The sequence below is a fragment of the Leopardus geoffroyi genome, chromosome A3, assembly GCF_018350155.1.
Source record: "Leopardus geoffroyi isolate Oge1 chromosome A3, O.geoffroyi_Oge1_pat1.0, whole genome shotgun sequence".
In the NCBI taxonomy this organism is placed as follows: Eukaryota; Metazoa; Chordata; class Mammalia; order Carnivora; family Felidae; genus Leopardus; species Leopardus geoffroyi.
In genome coordinates this window covers 21,149,047-21,168,574 of record NC_059336.1, presented here as the reverse complement: position 1 = coordinate 21,168,574, position 19,528 = coordinate 21,149,047, and the positions used below count along the sequence as shown (strand labels likewise).

The window sequence follows — 19,528 nt, the reverse complement described above, 5'->3', positions numbered from 1 at the left end:
AATAACTGAGTTCCTACCAAAATCCTTCTCCGGCAGCCCAGGGATCAAACCATGGAAATGCCAAATGTCTGTGGCTTTTCCCTTCTTTACCTCCGCCTGTGCCCTTGTTGAAATCAGGAGCGGTTATGACCGGGTGTGACCAGGCACCTTTGAGCATCCAGCATTTGTCTGTCCTCATTCCACCCTGAACTAGAGACTGATGTCGGCACTTTTTCTTTTTTTTTAATATTTATTTTTGAGAGAGAGAGAAAGAGAGCAGGGCTCTGAGCTGTCAGCACAAAGCCCAGTGTGGGGCTCGAACTCACGAACCGTGAGATCATGACCTGAGCCAAAGTCGGACGCCTAACCAACTGAGCCACCCAGGCGCCCCATCAGCATTTTTTCAACTGGCTCTAAACCCAATTCCTAAAGCATTGGGTGATCAGTTTGATTCCCTGAATGTTCGGAGAGGATCTACAAGGGTCACATCACACGCCATACAGCCATTCCTCCCGCGATGGCCGTGCCTGAGGATCTACTCGTGGCCTCTGTCCCTCCTTTGTCTTCTCCCCGGCTTCTTAGCGGCCCCTGGGTTTTCCACTTGGCCAAGGGAAGTTTGGCATTTCCCTGACGGTGAGCACCTGTTGTTCTTTGGGGACCCCGTGGGGGTTTATCTCAATCCATCTTGCTATAATACATCACTATCCATCGCTAACTATGAGTCAGAAGGAATCTCCAAAAGAGAGCAGCTGGTAAGACGCAGAGCTGGCTGAGTCCAGGCTGGTGGTATTGCCTCCTCAACCACATGTGGCGTCTGGCCAGTGGGGAGAAAGAAAGAGAAGGAAAAGTCACAATTAAGAAAAAAAAAAAGGTACACCAACGGCGTATTGCATGGCGGTTGAGAACATGGCCTATGAAGCCAGGTTCTTGGAGTTCAAGTCCAGGCCTGCCATTTGCTAGCCAGGTAACGTTGGACAAGTTAATTTCTGTGCGCCTCTGTCTTCTCATCTGTAAAATGGGAGACTGCCAATAATAGGCGTCTGTGGGGATTACATGAATTAATCCACGTAAAACGGTGGTTCTTAACAGGGGGCAATTTTGTCCCCCAGGAGGCATCTGGCAATGTCTGGAGAGACAACCTGGCCACAACCGGGAGGGGTGCTTTTGGCACCTGGTGGATGGAGGGCAGGGAGGCTGCTGGCACCCCGCAATGCACCGGGCGGCCCCCGGGACACAGTTATCTGACCTGAAAGTCCAGGGCGCAGGCTGAGGACCCTAGCTGCCGCGTTAGCACGTGACACGTGTCCAGTGGCTCCGGGGCCTGTGTTGGGCTTCCTTTTGTCACTGTGGCCACACAGCCTGTGCTTGTGACCAGAGCTTCTCCTTAACTTCCTGTAGCCTCTGATGTTCATAACGAGGAGAGTGGCCATGCTAGAAATAAAAATGATAATTATTGCAACTGTTCCTATCTCCTGTGCACGTACGATAGGCCAGCTACTCTGCCTGGCTTCTTATTTACAGGGCTTGTGATACTCACTGTGACAGCAGCTCTGATTAGTTCCACTCCACAGGGGAACCGAGGCTCAGGGAAGTGACCCGTCTCAGCTGGGACGCAACAGCACGGTTTGGGAAACTGAGGCCCAGAGAGAGAAAGGGACCCATCCGCGGTCACACAGAGAGTGAGTAGGGGGCAGGGACTGGAGCTGAGGACTTCCAGGACGCTGCCTCCTCCCACAGGTCACCCGGAGGGACAAGCAACTGATGTGTGAGAGGGAGGCTTTGTTTTCTGTTTGTGTGTTTGTTTTATATTGTTTTGTGTTTTTTTTTAATTTTATTATTACTTTTTTAATATAATTGATTGTCAAATTGGCTAACATACAGTATATGCAGTGTGCTCTTAGTTTTGGGGGTAGATTCTCGTGGTTCCTCGCTTACACACAACACCCAATGCTCATCCCAACAAGTGCCTTCCTCAATGCCCATCACCCACTTTCCCCTCTCCCCCATTCCCCCACCAACCTTCAGTTCGTTCTCTGTATTTAAAGGTCACTTATGGTTTGGCTCCCTCTCTGTTTGAAACTATTTTTTCCCCTTCCCTTCCCCCATGGTCTTCTGTTAAGTTTCTCAAGTTCCACACATGAGTGAAACCATAGGATGTCTGTCCTTCCCTGACTGACTTGTTTCACTCAGCATGATACCTTCCAGTTCCATCCGCGTTGCTGCAAATGGTGGGATTTCCACTGTTGTTTAACCTAGTGATGGACGTCTTAGCATCAGCAATCAGACAGCAAAATGAAATAAAAGGCATCAAAATTGGCAAAGAAGAAATCAAACATTCACTTTCCACAGACAACACGATACTCTAGTGGAAAACCCGGAAGTCTCCACCAAAAGTCTGCTAGAACTGATACATGGATTTAGCAAAGTCTCAGGGTACAAAATCAACGTACAGAAATCGGTTGCATTTTTAGACACCAATAACGAAGCAACAGAAAGAGAAATGAAGAAACCGATCCCATTCACAATTGCACCAAGAACCATAAAATATCTAGGAATAAACCTAACCAAAAATGTGAAAGATCTATATGCTGAGAACTATAGAAAGCTTATGAAGGAAATTGAAGAAGACACAAAGAAATGGAAAAACATTCCCTGCTCATGGATTGGAAGAATAAATATTGTTAAAATGTCAATACTACCCAAAGCAATCTACACATTCAACGCAATCCCAATCCAAATGGCACCAGCATTCTTCTCGAAGCTAGAACAAGCAATCCTAAAATTTGTATAGAACCACAGAAGACCCCGAATAGTCAACGTAATATTGAAAAAGAAAACCAAAGCGTGATGGGAGGCATCACAATCCCAGACTTTAGCCTCTACTACAAAGCTGTAATCATCAAGACAGCATGGTATTGGCACAAAAATAGACACATAGACCAATGGAATAGAACAGAGAGCCCAGAATTGGACCCACAAATGTATGGCCAACTAATCTTTGACCAAGCAGGAAAGACTATCCAATGGAAAAAAGACAGTCTCTTTGGCAAATGGGAGAACTAGACACGTAGACAGAATGAAACTAGACCACTTTCTTACACCATACACAAAAATAAACTCAAAAATGGGTTTGTCTTTAATGTTTATGTTTTTTGAAAGAGAGAGATAAAGCATGTGCGGGGAGGGGCAGAGAGAGAGGGAGACACAGAATCGGAAGCAGGCTCCAGGCTCTGAACTGTCGGTACAGAGCCCGCCATGGGACTCAAACTCATGAACCGTGAGATCATGACCTGAGCTGAAGTCGGATGCTCAACCGGCTGAGCCACCCAGGCGCCCTGAAGGGGCGGCTTTGCGTTCGGGAGAGCTCTGAGCAGCTGTGAGCACTGACCCGATGGCGTGTTTTGTCCACAGGCTGGGCTTGCAAGCCTCTGGCCCCTGGCTGCAGGACAGGAGCTAGAAGCTGCTTATCGGCTGGGCAGCAGCAGGTAAGTCACTTGTCCTCTCTGAATGTCAGGTGGGAAGCTCCCAGAGACAACTTGTATTTATCGAACTGACGGTTACTGAGAACTTCCTGCTCCAGCCGCATAAGTACATCAGCTTTCCAGTAACTAGTGATAGCAGGAGCTCAACAAACTTCTGCTGACTGAATGGAGTAGCTCTTAAACCACACTAGGTGGTCTCCATATGAAGATGAGGAAGCTGAGGCTTACCAGGTTCACAGGCTCCCCAAGGTCACTCCACTAAAAATGACAGATCCAGGGGCATCTGGGTGGCTCAGTCGGTTGAGCGTCCAACTTCAGCTCAGGTCACGATCTCCTGGTTCATGGGTTCGAGCCCCACGTCGGGCTCTGTGCCGACAGCTCGGAGCCTGGAGCCTGCTTCCGATTCTGTGTCTCCCTCTCTCCCTGCCCCTCCCCCGCTCACACTCTGTCTCTCTCAAAAAAAAAAAAAAAAAATCATTAAAAACTTTTAAAAAAATGACGGATCTAAGAGTCAGAATCAGACCCGTCTGACACTTGAGCCAAAGTTCTTAACTTCTAAACTTACGGAAATGGTTAGCTATTGCTTAGTGGGTGTGTAGCAAACGCTCAGGAAAAGCCTTAAAAACAAAATTACAACGAGAGACAATCAATTGTGCTTTTCCGCCCATGCTATACGTCAGTGAGATGCTGACAACGACACCAAAAAAGCCGTCCGTATTTGTGAAGATTGGAATGAATTTTGTGGATGCACTGGGCGCCCATTGTCCTGCGGAAGACTGGTTGCCACACTGCGCGCCGTCGTCTCGGGACAAGGACACCTTTAGAACTGTCGGGATTTTGTTTCGTGTCTCTTCCGTCCTGTGCCCCTGCCTGACCTCCCTAGAAAGTCCACCCAAAGGAATGATGCCTCTCCCTCGCTGCTAAGCTGTCAGGACGGGGACGCAGTTGACTCCTGTTTGGGTTGAGCCACAGCAGTTTCCAGACTGTCACGAAAACACACAGATGCTGGTAATTTTCAAGCGAATCGCAAAACAGCTACAGAAACCAAACTGTGTGCCAGCATGGGGGACCAAACAGATTCGCGGGAGGTGCGCTGACTAGCAGCTTTCTCAAAAAGCATAAATGGAGCGGAACAGCCAATTTTATAATTAACTGGGAATCGGTCTCCAGTTAAGCTGCTGCTCAGTGAAGATGGCCAAGCCGTTCCCCGGGGAGAGCTGGTGCCCTGCCTCTTCCTTTGGGCCCTGGAGGACTTGAGCTGCCTCTGCTTTACCACCTTTGAGTATATTTTGGGATGCCAATGTGTATCGCTTGGAGTCGCGCTCAGTGTGGGGGCAGGACACTTGGGAGAAAGGCACAAGCCAGGGCCTGTGGGTTAGGACGGGCCATGGGCCAAACGAACACAGAGGCCCTTGTTCAAACGTTATTAAGAATTTCAGGATGATGATTAAACCAAGCAGGAGGCCCTTCTAAGCATCGGTGACGCTAAGTTGGGGGGACGTTGATGGGTGGGATCTCAAGCTGTGGGTGAGGCACCGCCTCAGGGGCTCCAGGGCAGCGGACCCCACAAGGGGGAGGCCAGGGAGGCAGAAGGAACAAAATCAGCACCCTATTCTGGGCTGTAGTAACAACAAACAAAGCCAGTAGAACGATCCCTTTCGGAAGGCAATTCGGCAAGAAGTGTCACAATTTCGCAAACCCCTGCTCATGCTCTGTCTCTCTCTGTCTCAAAAATAAATAAACATTAGGGGCGCCTGGGTGGCGCAGTCGGTTAAGCGTCCGACTTCAGCCAGGTCACGATCTCACGGTCCGTGAGTTTGAGCCCCGCGTCGGGCTCTGGGCTGATGGCTCAGAGCCTGGAGCCTGTTTCCAATTCTGTGTCTCCCTCTCTCTCTGCCCCTCCCCCGTTCATGCTCTGTCTCTCTCTGTCCCAAAAATAAATAAACGTTGAAAAAAAAATTAAAAAAAAATAAAAATAAAATAAAAAAAATAAACATTAAAATTTTTTTTTTAATTTTCTATTTATTGCTGAGTGTGGGATCCCCTTTGTTCTAAGCCTGGATCCCCACTGTGTGCCCGCCAGTTCCTTGAGGCCACTTGCTTTGCCTCCATGTCAAGAGCGGATGCTCCTATCCCAGAACTCCCAGCAAGAGTCCTGCGTGTTACCTTCCTTGAATCAATTATAGTGGCTAGATGAATGCACACCATCTTCTTTTCTTTTCTGGTTGGGTGGTTGTTTTCGGGAGAGCTTGTCCATGGATGGCTTTTGGATGCAGGTAGAGTGGATCCAACAGAAGGTTGGGCTGTAGGAAGAGGACAGCAGCGGGGGCATAGACCTGCTCCCACAGGGTGAGGAGCCTGCTGGCTGCCAGGGGGGCCCTCCGACAAGGGGAGATGTGGCAGCGGCCAGTCAGGAGCCGGAAGAGGAAGGGGCCCTCCCTCACATCTGGACTGGTGCAGTATCTTCTTCACCGATTTCCCTGCCCCACCCTTGATCCCAGCTGTCCTGTCTCCATCTCTTCCACCCAAGAGTCAAAATGGTCTTTTTATAATGTAAATTAGATTATGCCCTCCTTAGATTAAGTCAGTTAGCAAATATTGATGAGTGCCTATTACATGCCAGGTACTGTTTTAGGCACTGGGGATACAACAGTGAACACAAAGGAAAGTCTGTCCCCTGGTGGAGCTAACATTCGAATGGAATTCTAAGTACTCTGCTCAAAATTTGGATGTCTCCCCATCTCTCTCAGAGTGACAGACAACCACGGGGCCCTGTTATCTCTTACTACATAAGCACCCCAAATTTAGCAGTGTAGAGCAGCAGTCACTGTCATGATGGTGATGATGGTAATGATGGTGATGATGATGATGATGATGGTGATGATGATGGTGATGGTGATGATGATGGTGATGGCGATGATGATGATGGTGATGGTGATGATGATGATGGTGGTGATGATGATGATGATGGTGATGATGGTAATGATGGTGATGATGATGATGATGGTGATGATGATGATGATGGTGATGATGATGATGGTGATGATGATGATGATGGTAATGATGGCGATGATGGTGATGATGGTGATGATGATGGTGATGGTGATGATGGTGATGATGGTGATGATGATGATGATGGTGGTGGTGGTGATGATGGTGATGGTGATGATGGTGATGAAGATGATGATGATGGTGATGATGGTGATGATGATGATGATGGTGATGATGATGATGATGATGATGGTGATGATGATGATGGTGATGATGGTGATGATGATGATGGTGATGATGATGATGATGGTAATGATGGCGATGATGATGATGATGGTGATGATGATGATGATGGTGATGGTGATGATGGTGATGGTGATGATGGTGATGATGGTGATGATGATGATGATGGTGGTGGTGGTGATGATGGTGATGGTGATGATGGTGATGAAGATGATGATGATGATGGTGATGATGGTGATGATGATGATGGTGATGATGATGATGATGACGGTGATGATGATGATGATGATGGTGATGATGGTGATGATGATGATGGTGATGATGGTGATGATGATGATGGTGATGAAGATGATGATGATGATGTCTAACTGCTCTGGAGGTTAACAGGGCTCAGCGAGGCAGTTATACCTACAAAAGAAGCTCCACAAAGCCACGGACATTGTCCGTCATTTTCACCACTGCATCCTCAGTGCCAAGCACATTCTCATACTCTGTCCTTATTGGTTCAGTGGATGAGGTCATTGAAAGAGCATCCACATGGAAACCTCCTTGGTTTGGCACATATTTCAGCCCCCGGTTTCCAAAACATGTGGCTATATGGGACACACTGATCCCCCCTTGGGGAGAGCCCTGAGGGTCTGCCGTGGCGTCTCAAGCGCAGAGCACACACAGGGACTGGAAGAAGTGGGAGATGCCCCCACTGCAGGAAACCAACCTGCCACCATGACCTGGCCAGCAATCTCATTTCAAACAAAACAGAAAGACTGGGGCCAGGGTGGATAAAGGAGAAATCTGTGTGAACAACTAAATAAAAACAGGAGCTATTTTAGACCTGCAAGGCAGCAGGAGCCTCTGGGCAGCCTGGGCCAAGAATGTGAATATAGTCACCGTTTCTCCTTAACTTCTGCTTCTGGCGAGTGGTGGTGGATGCTCCTTCTAATGGGTGGGATATCGACTTTTTTGATGTTTTGTTGTTGTTTTGGCTTTTTTTGAAATAGGCTCCATACCCGCAGGGGAGCCCAATGCGGGGCTTGAACTCAGGACTACGAGATCAAGACCCAAGAGTCGGACGCTTAACCGACCGAGCCACCCAGGCGCCCCGGGTATTGACTTTTTTAAAGAATAGATTTGACTGAGGGGCGCCTGGGTGGCTCAGTCGGTTAAGCGTCCGACTTCAGCTCAGGTCATGATCTCACGGTTCATGAATTCGAGCCCCACGTCGGGCTCTGTGCTGACAGCTCAAAGCCTGGAGCTTGCTTCGGATTCTGTGTCTCCCTCTCTCTGCCGCCCCCCCCCCCCCCGCTCGCACTTTGTCTATCTCTTTAAGAAATAAGTAAACATTAAAAAAAATTTTGTTAAAGAACATATTTAAGTGAAAATGTGACCCATGATTAGGGAAAAATATGAAGTAAACGATTGTACAGGACTAACTGGATACAGACAAAGATGATAAAGGCGGTAGGTCAACGTGTCAATTTCAGGAAACCCTGGTTTCCTGCACAAATGACCCGGGGCTAGCAGAAGGGCACGCAAGTCCGGGCATTGCAGTGGACTCAGAGCCTCCACCAGCCGGCACCTGTTAGGGGAAGGCCCACACAGCTGTGGCTGCCCTTTGGAAGCCTTTGCTTGGCTCCCAAGTACCAGGGAAATGTTGGAAGAAGACGGGGATGTCTGGCTTATTTGTACAATCCAGGCTGCCATAAAAAGCAATCTTGGGTTTTGTGAGCCACCAGGGCCTGGTTGACTAACTTGGTTAACGCTGGGCACAACCCTGCGCACACCCGTAGGTCTGCTCACACACGTGTGTGCCACTTCTTCCTTGAGCTCTTGGCTGTGCGCCACAATGAGGAAGGAACGCACCAGGCCGACGTTTCCTTATTTCCCGGCTGTGATCTGAAGGCCCTACTGCCTTAGGGTAACCTGGGGAGGCTGTCCCAAGGGCAGATATTCCAACTCCTGGGTGGAATCTCTGGAGGCGGGACTCAGGAACCTGCGGTCTCAACATGTCCCCACGATTCAGATGGCTCGTTTTGCTGTTGGGACCACAGTGAAGCCTGGTGGGGGGATCTATTCCATCATAAATAAGGTCTTGCCTAGAGAGGGACTTTCCAAGGGGACTCCGACGGCTCGCCCACGCTCGACACGGCTGGGCCCACGTGATTCTGCGGGGGTCTCTGCCAGATCTGGGAGGAGTGAATTCATTGCTGCATTCCAGAACCAGAAGATACCAGGGGCCGCCTCAGCCTGCTCTGTTCCCCAGGGGTTGCAGTGGTACAGGCTTAAATCTAGACAGTGGTTCATCCCATTGGTGTCCCCCGTATTCTCAGGTGTCTTGCTAGGTTTCCCCATTGAAAAGTGTGGTTGGTGTTAGGGGGTCTCATGGTCAGATATGTGGATGTCCCTTGTGTCCACGTGGGTAAGTGTTTTTATATGAGGCTTCGGTGAGTGCCCATGGCTGAGCGTGTAGCTGGGTGTGTTCATCTCGGTGTTCACTGTCGGCCGAAGGAGAAGTCTGATCACCGTGGCTGCAGGATACGGGCCTGCCAGGCCTCCTTGGAGGCCAGGGCTTGGACGGTGACCACCAGGGGCTCCTGTCCACCCTGACGCAGACCCAGATGGCTGCTGTGCGCCGGCTGGACATCTACACCCGCTCAACCCAAAGACGGCACGAAGCACCTGTCGGAGGTGTCAGGGACATCTTTGGGGGCTTCAGTTCAACGGTGAGTGAGTGGCATAAGAGTTACTGCAGGACGTGTCTGCCCGGGGCCTCTGCGAGGCCATCACATCCTAAGTGCGACAGTGATTCTGTTGCAGGGCTGTGTTGGTGTGTGTGTGTGTGTGTGTGTGTGTGTGTGTACAGTGGGAATGCTTGCCTGTGCACCTGCAGGCCACTATGTTCCCATTTTCCATGCAGGTCTTTAGAAGCTATGGGATCTTGGGCAAGATTTCGGCACCTCAGCTGCTGCATCTGTGAAGGGGTTGGGACTGGCTCCTAAGTCCCGGGGCCATGTGTCATCGGCTGCCCGCGGGGCTAACTGGGAGCCATCTGTAACTCGCAGAGGAAGTATTTTCAGAGGATGGGGACTTGGTTAGGAAACAGACCCAGCTCAGTTTCGGGGCTTCTAAGTCTCCTCCGGGTAAGTGGCCCGCGTTCTCCAGGCGTGGGCATTCTCCAGCTACGCCACGGGCTGCTCTGTGCAGAGAAGGTTCACACCCCTGAGCATTTCACTCTTCCGGCAGGTGCTCGGGTAAAGGCCTGAATCCGCAGCCTGAGAGCTTGCTTCCTGGAGTCATGACCTCAGCCCCTGATCTTAGACAGTTGCTGCTGGGTTTAGTGAGCCCGTGCCCTTGCACAGGAAATCGCTTCCTAGAACTCTGGGCTGGGAATCGATGGGGAGGTGGCCGGTCCTGACCGCCTCTCTGTTCTGTTTCCAGCCGCAGAATCTGGGCGGAGGCAGGCAGGGAGGGGAGGAGGGAGGAAGCCTTCCACGTGGACGCTGCCTGCTCTGGACAGGCTGTTTGGCTCCTGCAGAGGCCCCGCCACCCCCCACCCCCTCCCCGGAGGCACCTGCTCAAGTGTTCCCTGCCGGTGAGCACACTGCTCAGAGGGCTGGTGGCGGGCCCCATCCTCGGGCACCAGCACACCCCGCCTCGCCCTCCTCACCCCTCCATGCTGCCGGGCACCCAGCGCTCCGTTGTTGATTCCTCAGCTACCTACCCAGTAACTGCCCGCGTTGGGGACTGGGGAGCAGGGAGCTACGGGCACGTATGTTCTTCTTCATGTCCATTTACGTTCTTTGTCTTTATGCTTAGAAAGTCCTCCTTCATCCAGCGAACTGGTCACTGTCCACCTACCTGCATGTGTTTTTCTGGTTCTTTTTTGAATGAGTTTCGGTGTCTGGTGTGAAAGAAAGAGACCCAACTTCTGTTTTCCTTTATTTCCAAAAGGCTCAACTGCCTCAGCACATTTCCTTCCAAATGAGAATGTAATCGTTTATATTTAGGTTTTTAAGACCGAAATAAAGTGCATGGTAAGGTGCACCCATATTTACCGTGCGCAGCTTGATGTGTGCACTGGGTAACTCCGCCAGATCCAGATCTACCCCTGAAGGCTCCCCCGTGCCTCCCCACTCGATCCCTGTCCCCCCCTCCCCCCCGCAGGGAAGCCACTATTCTGACCCCTCTCATCATGTGGAGGTTTCCCAGGTCCTGCTGTTACTAAAAGGAAAAGGTTCTCCATGGACCATACCTTCATGTGGTTGGATAGGTAACCCCGGGTAGCCGGCCCTGGGCCTTGTTCCAGAAGCTTCCCATGCACTGGCTCGTTTCCTTACCTCACCCTGGAAGGTGGGTGCTGTCACCACACCCCAACTTCACCGGCAGGAAAGGGGCCGGGAAGCCCAGAGCGAGAGGACAGAGCTGGCAGATCCTGAGACCCGACTGGAGCCCCCAGCAGCCTGACCCACAGCCTTCCCCGGGGGCCCGTTACTCCCCACTGCGTAGGAAGTACACCCCCTCCCGCAGGAACCCCTACTCCACCGTGAAAGCACTTTCATTCACCCAAATAGAAGGTTTCCTTTTCATTTTGAGATACTTTTAGACTCACAACAAGTTGCAAAATTAGTACAGAGTTCCCGTGGACTCTTTACCCAGTTTCTCCCGGGGAAAATATCTTGCATAAGCACAGTGCCTCAGGCAAAAGTTTTAAGTAATGCCTTTCAACTTCTTTTTTTTTTTTTTTTAATTTTTTTTTTCAACGTTTATTTATTTTTGGGACAGAGAGAGACAGAGCATGAACGGGGGAGGGGCAGAGAGAGAGGGAGACACAGAATCAGAAACAGGCTCCAGGCTCTGAGCCATCAGCCCAGAGCCTGACACGGGGCTCGAACTCCCGGACCGCAAGATCGTGACCTGGCTGAAGTCGGACGCTTAACCGACTGCGCCACCCAGGCGCCCCAATGCCTTTCAACTTCTAAAGCCTCAGGGACAATTAATGCTCAACATTACCTTACCTTCTAGACTTGATCATTGGATTGCCCCCATTAAACTGGGAACGATAATGTTCAATGATCTAAAGATACCACTCGTTGACTTTTATGATGGACGAGGCTTTATGCCGAGTACTTCGCATGCACGATTTCACTTCATTCTCCTATGCTGGCAGTAATTCCCTGAATAAGTAAAAAATAGTAATCGTTAACAATTGTTGACCACTACACTGTGTGTTAGGTACTGTGTTGTATATGCTGTATCTAATTTAATCTCCCCAAGTTCTGTGAAGCAGATACTGTCATTAGCCCCACTTTACAAGTGAGACCCGTGACACACAGAAAGGTAAAATGATTTACCCAAACTCACAGGGACCGTCAGACTTTGAGCCGAGAAAGTGTGATTCCACAGCCTAGGCTGCAAGCCCTAAGCTGTAGGACAGCCATAACATTATTACGTACCACCTCAGCATGCCTCCTGTCCCTTCTTAGAGCCCTCGACTGGGCCACTGGGGAATCACCTGGTGGAGTCATCCAGGCGAAACAAAACAAACCCCTCAGTCCATCTCCCTCCCGTTTTTCATCTCTGGCGGCAGGAAGGCCCTGGGCTGCCTGCAGAACCCCACTGTGGCCTCTAGATGGCGGGGCCGAGCACAATTTATTTTTCAATTACTATTCCATCATTACTCAGAGTAATCCCAGGAGGAGCGTTGTAGCTGTGGGTGGCACTGCTAAGGGTAAAGACAGATGGGGTGAGGGAGAGCAACAAAGGGCCAGAATAGAAGCAATGATAAGAGGTCCGTGGGGTGTTCCCTCCCCTTCAGCCCTTCCTGTTGGAATACAAGTCATAAAAACAGCTTCCATTTATTGGGGCCTCGCTTAGGTTGGACCCTAAGCACTTTATACCCCTTAGGCCATTTTACAAAACCCTATGAGTCGGGCACTATGTCACGATCGGAGATGGGGATTTAGAGGCTCAGAAGGTGATCCAGTCAGTCAGCGATAGAGTTTGAACTTGAACCTGGGATGGAATCCTGAGCCCCTGCTCTCTCCTCATAACCTCCTGCAGGGGGTGGGAAAGCCTCAACACAAGTCAAGGCACCTGACCTGAGCCATTGTCTTCACTCCCCTCCCTAGGAGTTTATGATCCCCAAAGGCAGATCCCCAAAGGAGACTTGTCTCTACAGGACACGCGGGAGATCCCTGCTCTGGCCCCTGACCCCACCACTGCGCCTGGCGCCCTCCTTGGCTTGGTCCTGAAGAGGAGTAAGACCGGGAAGCAGGAGGCACAGGTCTGTGGTCCTGGTGCTTCAGAAACTCTCATCGAGGGAGCTGTGTGGAGAATCTTCCACGAACACATACTTAGCTGCCGTATTTCTTTCTGTTATTTATATACATATACGTGTATTTTTGCACATGAAAACAATCCCTACTCATTGTAGGAAATTTGGAAAGTAGAGCAAAACACAGTAAGGAAAAATATAATTCAGATATAAGTGTTATTAACTCTCAGTGCATCATCTTCCTCTGTGTGTGTGTGTGTGTGTGTGTGTGTATCTTTTTTTCACTAAATATAGAATTATGGACATTTCCCAGTGCATCATTCAGTTATTGCCACAATAATGCATCATCACAAACAACCCAAACTCACGACTTAAAACAATTAGTTACTTTCGTTTGTATGTTTTTGGGTGAACTGGGGGTTGGCTGGCTGATCTCGGCTGGCCTTGACTCAAGCTACTGGCTGGGTCTGGGTCTGCTTCTAATGTCTCTCATCCTTCTGGGCCCAGCAGGCCATCTGAGGCCCGTCCTTATGGCATCAGTGGCAGAAGCAAAGGAGAGCGAACCCTGACACACAAAGCATTTTAAATCTCTGCCTGCATCATGGGGATCATTGGTCCGTTGGTCCAAGCTATCACCTGGTTGACTAGCGAAGGAATGGCGAAGTATCTTCTGTTTCTTTAATGGGAAGAATTCCAAATTCATAGGGCAAAGGGTGTGGATACAAGGAGGGGTAACAAACTGGGAACAATATTATTATTTATCACAACTATCGATAACATTCTTTGAAAACATGGTGTTGACTCAGGGTAGTTATTTTCTTCCTTAGGGATATATTCTAATTTATTTAACTATTTCCTTATTACTGGACATTTATTATTTCCTTGTTTCTCTTATCGAAAAACACGATCTCAATTCTTCTACATGAAACTTTGAATGTGTCTTAGATTATCTGGAACTTACCTACTAAGTTCTTGGTGTTAGTTACCCTTCAGTGGTGGGTTGGTTCAGAGAGTGTTCATTTCACTGCATCATTGTCAACATGATACATTGTGATTTTTTGTTTGTTTCTTTAAAGACAAGAAGATGGTGGGTAAGACAGACCAGGGGTAGGGGGTTTGCAGAGGGGTAGACAGTTGAAGAGAGAAGGAGGGTCGAGTAGATTTGGAAGGAAGAGCTTGCCCCGGAAGACTGCAAGACAGAATGAAGAAGACCTGGGAATAGGTCTTGGGAACTTGGCCCCTGCCTGCAGGGCTAGACCCTCCACCCCAGACCACTGGTACACACCTTACCCAACGCTCCCTGGGGCAGCAGCACGTTTTCCTCTCAACGCCTCTTTACCAGCTCAGATTTTTTTGGTCTGTGATGCAGCTAATGTTTTCAACACTGCCGAGACCAAGGGTTCTGCTTGAGAGATGTGAGGTTTGAGCTCAACCACTCTCCAGAGAGCTCGGTCCTCACGCAGGGAAAGAAGTCTGGCTCCAGTTGCCCAGATCTTGCAGGTTGGAGCCCAAACGTCATTCCAGGATGTGAAATGCCCCTTCGGCTCTTGACGTCCCACAGAAACACGCCGAGGCGTGCCCCTTGACTCCCTGCTGGAAGCTGACTGCAAAGCCCTCCCCAGCACCCCAGGCCCGCTGATCCTTCAGGCCGTAAGTTGTCCCCAACTTAGGCTCGTTTAGCGCATGAGAGGCTGCATCTGGGGCCACTGTTGGGAGATGTCTAGTCTGGGGGGGTAAGAGCGTGGACCTTAGAATAGGGAATCCTGGTTTCAAATTCTGGCTCTGACACTTGCTAGCTCGGAGACTGGGGGTGAATTTTTGGACCTCTGTCAGTATCTGTGAAGTGAGTTTATCGTAACAGTATCCCCTTTTTGTTAAGGGCTAAATGAGAAAAAGGGATATAAAACCCTCAGAGCACCAGTGGGCCCTGGAAGCAGCCAAGAAGGCCATTGTCCTACTCCTAGCTCTCTCTCCTTCCCGGTTTTCGTGGGAGACAAACACACCCCTTTGAATCCCACTTTGCAAGGTGCTGGTTGAAACGTTGGCTTCCTTCTCTCATAGCTGCTGTCCTCTTCTGGGAAAGAGAGAACTGGGGCACCTGCATGGCTCAGTTGGTTAAGCGTCCGACTCCTGGTTTAGGCTCAGGTCGTGATCTCACGGTTCCGTTCATGGGTTCGAACCCCGTGTCGGGCTCTGCCCTGTGTCGGGCTCTGTGCTGACAATGTGGAGCCTGCTTGGGGGTCCTCTTTCTTCCTCTCCCCGCTCCCCCCCCAAATAAATAAACTTTAAGAAGAAAACAGAGAGAGGGCTGGACACGAAGGCGTTCTCAGGGTGCCTGGATCCCAGGCCAGGGTCAAGGTAATGGTCTGGCTTCCCCCACGTCCTCCAGGCTGCATCTCTCCCCTTGAGCCAGGAGAGAATCCAGCTTGTTAGCGTTCTGTGTTTGGGTGAGGGCATTCTAGGAGGGTGAAAGCAAGGAGACGGCGCAGAATGGCAGGCCGGGGAGGCTGCGGGCCCTGGAGGCAGCCTGCCGACGGGTATTGAGCGCCTGTGCCATGTGATTTACCCAATTAGACCGTTTAATCCGCGAAGACTGTTATGGCCACGTTCTATACTGTATTAAATGTTAAAGTGGCCGCGTTTTTTTGCTTCAGCCGGTTGTAATGTAAAATGCTATGGGGCGCCTGGGTGGCGCAGTCGGTTAAGCGTCCGACTTCAGCCAGGTCATGATCTCGCGGTCCGTGAGTTCAAGCCCCGCGTCAGGCTCTGGGCTGATGGCTCAGAGCCTGGAGCCTGTTTCCGATTCTGTGTCTCCCTCTCTCTCTGCCCCTCCCCCGTTCATGCTTTGTCTCTCTCTGTCCCAAAAAAATAAATAAAAAAACGTTGAAAAAAAAATTTTTTTAATGCTATGAATGAGGTGTGTGTTAAAAGAGAAACTTTCGGAAGGGATCTATGCCTCAAGTTTTCGTACATTTAAAGGCTTCGCTTTATTTTTCTGTAAAGTGCGGCATATTCCCACATTTGTGCATAGTCCTACTGATCAGACGTTTAAAACTATTTCTGATACTTCATTAAAATAATTATTACAGGAAAATAAAAGAATGACTCAGCCCTCAGAGGTGGGTGCTATTACTTTGCAGATGAGGAAACTGAGGCCCAGAGGAGGGGTAGAGTAACTGTTACTGGAGCCTTGGGCCAACTGCTCATTGGTGCCCCTCCTTCCTCCCGGGGAGGGGGCAAAGGCTGGAGAGAGATTTCCACACTGGCTTTAAAAAAAAATTTTTTTTAAGTTTATTTATTTTGACAGAGACAGAGACAGGGTGAGTAGGGGAGGGGCAGAGAGAGAGGGAGAGAGAGAAAATCCCAAGCAGCCTCCGCACTGCCGGAACAGAGCCCCGTGCGGGGCTCGAACTCACGAAACCACGAGGTCATGACCCAAGCTGAAACCGAGAGAGTCGGACGCTTAACCGACTGAGCCCCCCCCCAGGCGCCCCTGTACGCTGGCCTTTTCAGCGGGGACGAGTGTCCCCACAACGACGCGTCCAAGTTGCTCAAGAGGTTCCTCCGGGAACTGCCAGCGCCTCCGGTCCCTGCCGAGCACCTCCTCGCCTCTGCCGCGCTGCCCCGTGAGGATGCCCTAGCGCTTTGCCTTTGGGGAGAAGAGCATTTGATGTCAGTTGCCTTGGTTGGAGAGGGGGCATGGTGGGAAGACAACCTGGTCCTTGTGATCTGACGCCGATGGGGGAGGAGCTGTGTGTGTGAGGGTACACGTGCGTGTGTGTGCATGTGTCTGGTGTGTGCCGTGTGTGTGTGTGTGACGAAACACACACCTCCAGCCTCTGTCTGGGAAACCGCTGTCCACGAAGCCTGAAGGTGGGCTCTAACTCTGGGTCCCCTGCTCCCTGGCTCCCTCTAGGGGCTAAATGCCCCTCCACACACACACACACACACACACACACACACACGCACACAGTACCAAATCAGGGCTGCAGCCCCAAGTTCAACAAATAAGTATTGCCCTGTGTGCGGTGCTGGGACGGGGAAGAGGCCACGGTGACCCTCGCGGGCTCTGCCTGTCTCCTAAGCCGTGATTCTTTCCGGCCAGGTCGCCTCTTTCTTGGTCTCACAGGTGCGAGAACTGAATAACAGCAGTGGCCGCGCCCCCAGCTCTGCGACGGGGGCCTCGAGACCTGGCCGCGAAGATTACACGCAGAGAGGGAGCAGGTGAATATCCCCCACGCCACGGGGACAAGCGCCGCTCACAACCTGGCTGCCGGGACCGGCGCTGCTGTTTCGGCCACCAGGGGGCGCTCCGGCCCCGTCGGAGCGAAAGAGGAGGTGATGTCTCCGGAAACCCGGGAGGAGTGACCTGGCTGAACAAGGAGGACACTGGCGCGCTGTGGGGACTTCCAGAAGCGCTCTCCCCTGCCCCACGTTCAGGCAGCCTTTTGTGTGCCTGATCGAGGGTTAGGGAAGTGGGGGTTGCTTGGTGAACTGTGAGGTGATTGGGGTGAGGAGAGGAGTGGTAGAAAAGAAAGGCCTTCCGAGAATATCCAGTGCTCCTGGGAGGAGTCCTGAGCAAGGTTCCGTATTCAAGTCCTGAACAGAGAAATGGACCAGTGTCCCGTTGTGCATGAGGTGCGTTTATATAAACCTACACGCTTGTGTCTGTCGATGCATTACATGTACTCCTGTTGCGTATACAAGAACAAAGGCATGTGCACACGTATGTTTCCGTGCCTGTTTGTGTATGCACACTTTGGGGACATCACGTATGTGAACATGACATGCTCTGTGTGCACACCGCTGGCGTGCATGTGTATGTGTGCATCTTGTATTTCTAGCGTGGGTGTTCGTGCAAGGGCACGGGTATGTGTGTTTGTGCTCACAAATTTGAATTCCAGGCATGCATGTGTGTGCCTCTGTGGATGGATCTTTTTTCTCTGCAGACTCCCAAAGTGGCAAAGGTCCAGGTGACCTGGCCTATCACAGATCCCCTGGGGCTCTGACCTCCAGCACCAAAGTAGCCCATATCCTCATAGAGCACCTCAGTCCTGGTTCACAGGGTCAAGAAGGCAGTAAGAACACAGACAGCCTCCTTCCTGGATAAGGGTTACTTCCTTGAGACAGAAGACTTTCCCCTGCAGGGGGCAGATGCAAAGAGAGGTCAGCCCCTCAGAACTGAAGGTCACGGAGGCCAGTCGCCCATGCCATTGGCTTTTCCCTTTCTGGGGTGGTCAGTACTGGGTTCTGCAACCTTTTTAGAGAGCTTCTTGGCTCCCAATAATAATGATAATAGCCACCACTCATTCATTCATTCATTTAACAGATATTTAATGAATGTCCACTATAGGTCAGGTGCCATGTGGAATGCTAGAATCGCAATGAAAAGGACAGAGGCCCTGGTCTTACAAGCTCACAGCCCTGTGGAAGAGAGAGACAGGAGCCAAAAGCCACAAAGTAAATATCAAGTTACAAACGGTATTAGGTCTTACAAGACATACAAGGAGCGATGTGAATGCAAAACAAAGAGCCTGGTATCGTTAGTATCGTTTGAGGATGGAGGTAGGGCTTCCAGGCACAGAAAACTGCATGTGCAAAGGTCCTGAGGAAGCTGAATGTGGGGCTGATACGCAACTGTTGTTCCAGGATGCAAGAAACAGCTTGAGCTCTCAGGAGTGTCAATGATGGAGTTGGCATGAAGGACTCTTGGATTGCCAGTCCTTAGCAAGTGTCTGGTCCACTTCCTCCTTGTGTGGATGGGAAAACTATGGATCAGAGAGGGAAAGGGACTTGCCCAGGGCCACACAGCAAACTGGGGACAGACTCTGGAATTGAACTCAGGATGTCCATCATTATAATATGATCATTATATAATAATTATATGATAATTTTAGTATCATATGTAATTACACAATATCCATCATCCACCTTGACTCAGAATTTGCTGCTCACGGCAGACTCCTATCCCTGTCTGTCACCCACTGTCCCAACTTTCTCACAGGCTCCATCCTGATGCTCTTGTGACAGGGGGACCCATGGCTGGCCGCCCGAGTGCTTGTCCAACTGTCTCTTCCCTGCCTTTGGGCCCTGGGCTCCTGCATGGGCTCTACCTCTTGGAAGGCTCTGTTTATTTATTTATTTTGAGAGAGAGCGTGCACACGCGCATGTGTGTGAGCATGCACAAGTGGGGGAGGAGCAGAGAGAGAGAGAGAGAGAGAATCTCCAGCAGGCTCCGTGCCATCAGCGTGGAGTTGGACACGGGGCCCCATCTCACAACTGCGAGATCACGACCTGAGCCAATATCAAGAGTCCGATGCCCACCGACTGAGTCACCCACGCACCCCTCTCCCAGGAGGGTCCTTAGGTCTCATCTCCCACCTGGCACCCAAAATCCGTGAGGACTGCCCCTTCCAGGCTTGGGGGCCATAAGCAGTTGATCTCGCTGTCTCTGGAAGAAAAGGTCAACGGTTTTTGGTCTGTCTTGTGGCAGGAGGTCCGTGAAGCCAGCCGACATCCTCCTCTCTGAAGGTGGAGGGAATATCTGTAAGTCCTGGGTGGG

The 19,528-nt window shown here is 50.6% G+C and overlaps 1 protein-coding gene across 1 annotated transcript; it reads left to right on the top strand.

Moving 5' to 3' along the window:
• The first annotated feature begins 5,544 nt into the window (after positions 1–5,544).
• Positions 5,545–18,076, top strand: ARHGAP40 (Rho GTPase activating protein 40). Its single transcript, XM_045443825.1, is given in 13 exon segments — positions 5,545–5,810; positions 9,201–9,415; positions 9,757–9,890; positions 10,131–10,284; positions 10,857–10,962; positions 12,821–13,121; positions 14,520–14,620; positions 15,257–15,390; positions 16,454–16,592; positions 17,052–17,120; positions 17,123–17,223; positions 17,916–17,964; positions 17,967–18,076. Coding segments are annotated over 13 exon segments (1,707 nt in total). The 5' UTR covers positions 5,545–5,716.
• The last annotated feature ends 1,452 nt before the right edge of the window (positions 18,077–19,528 follow it).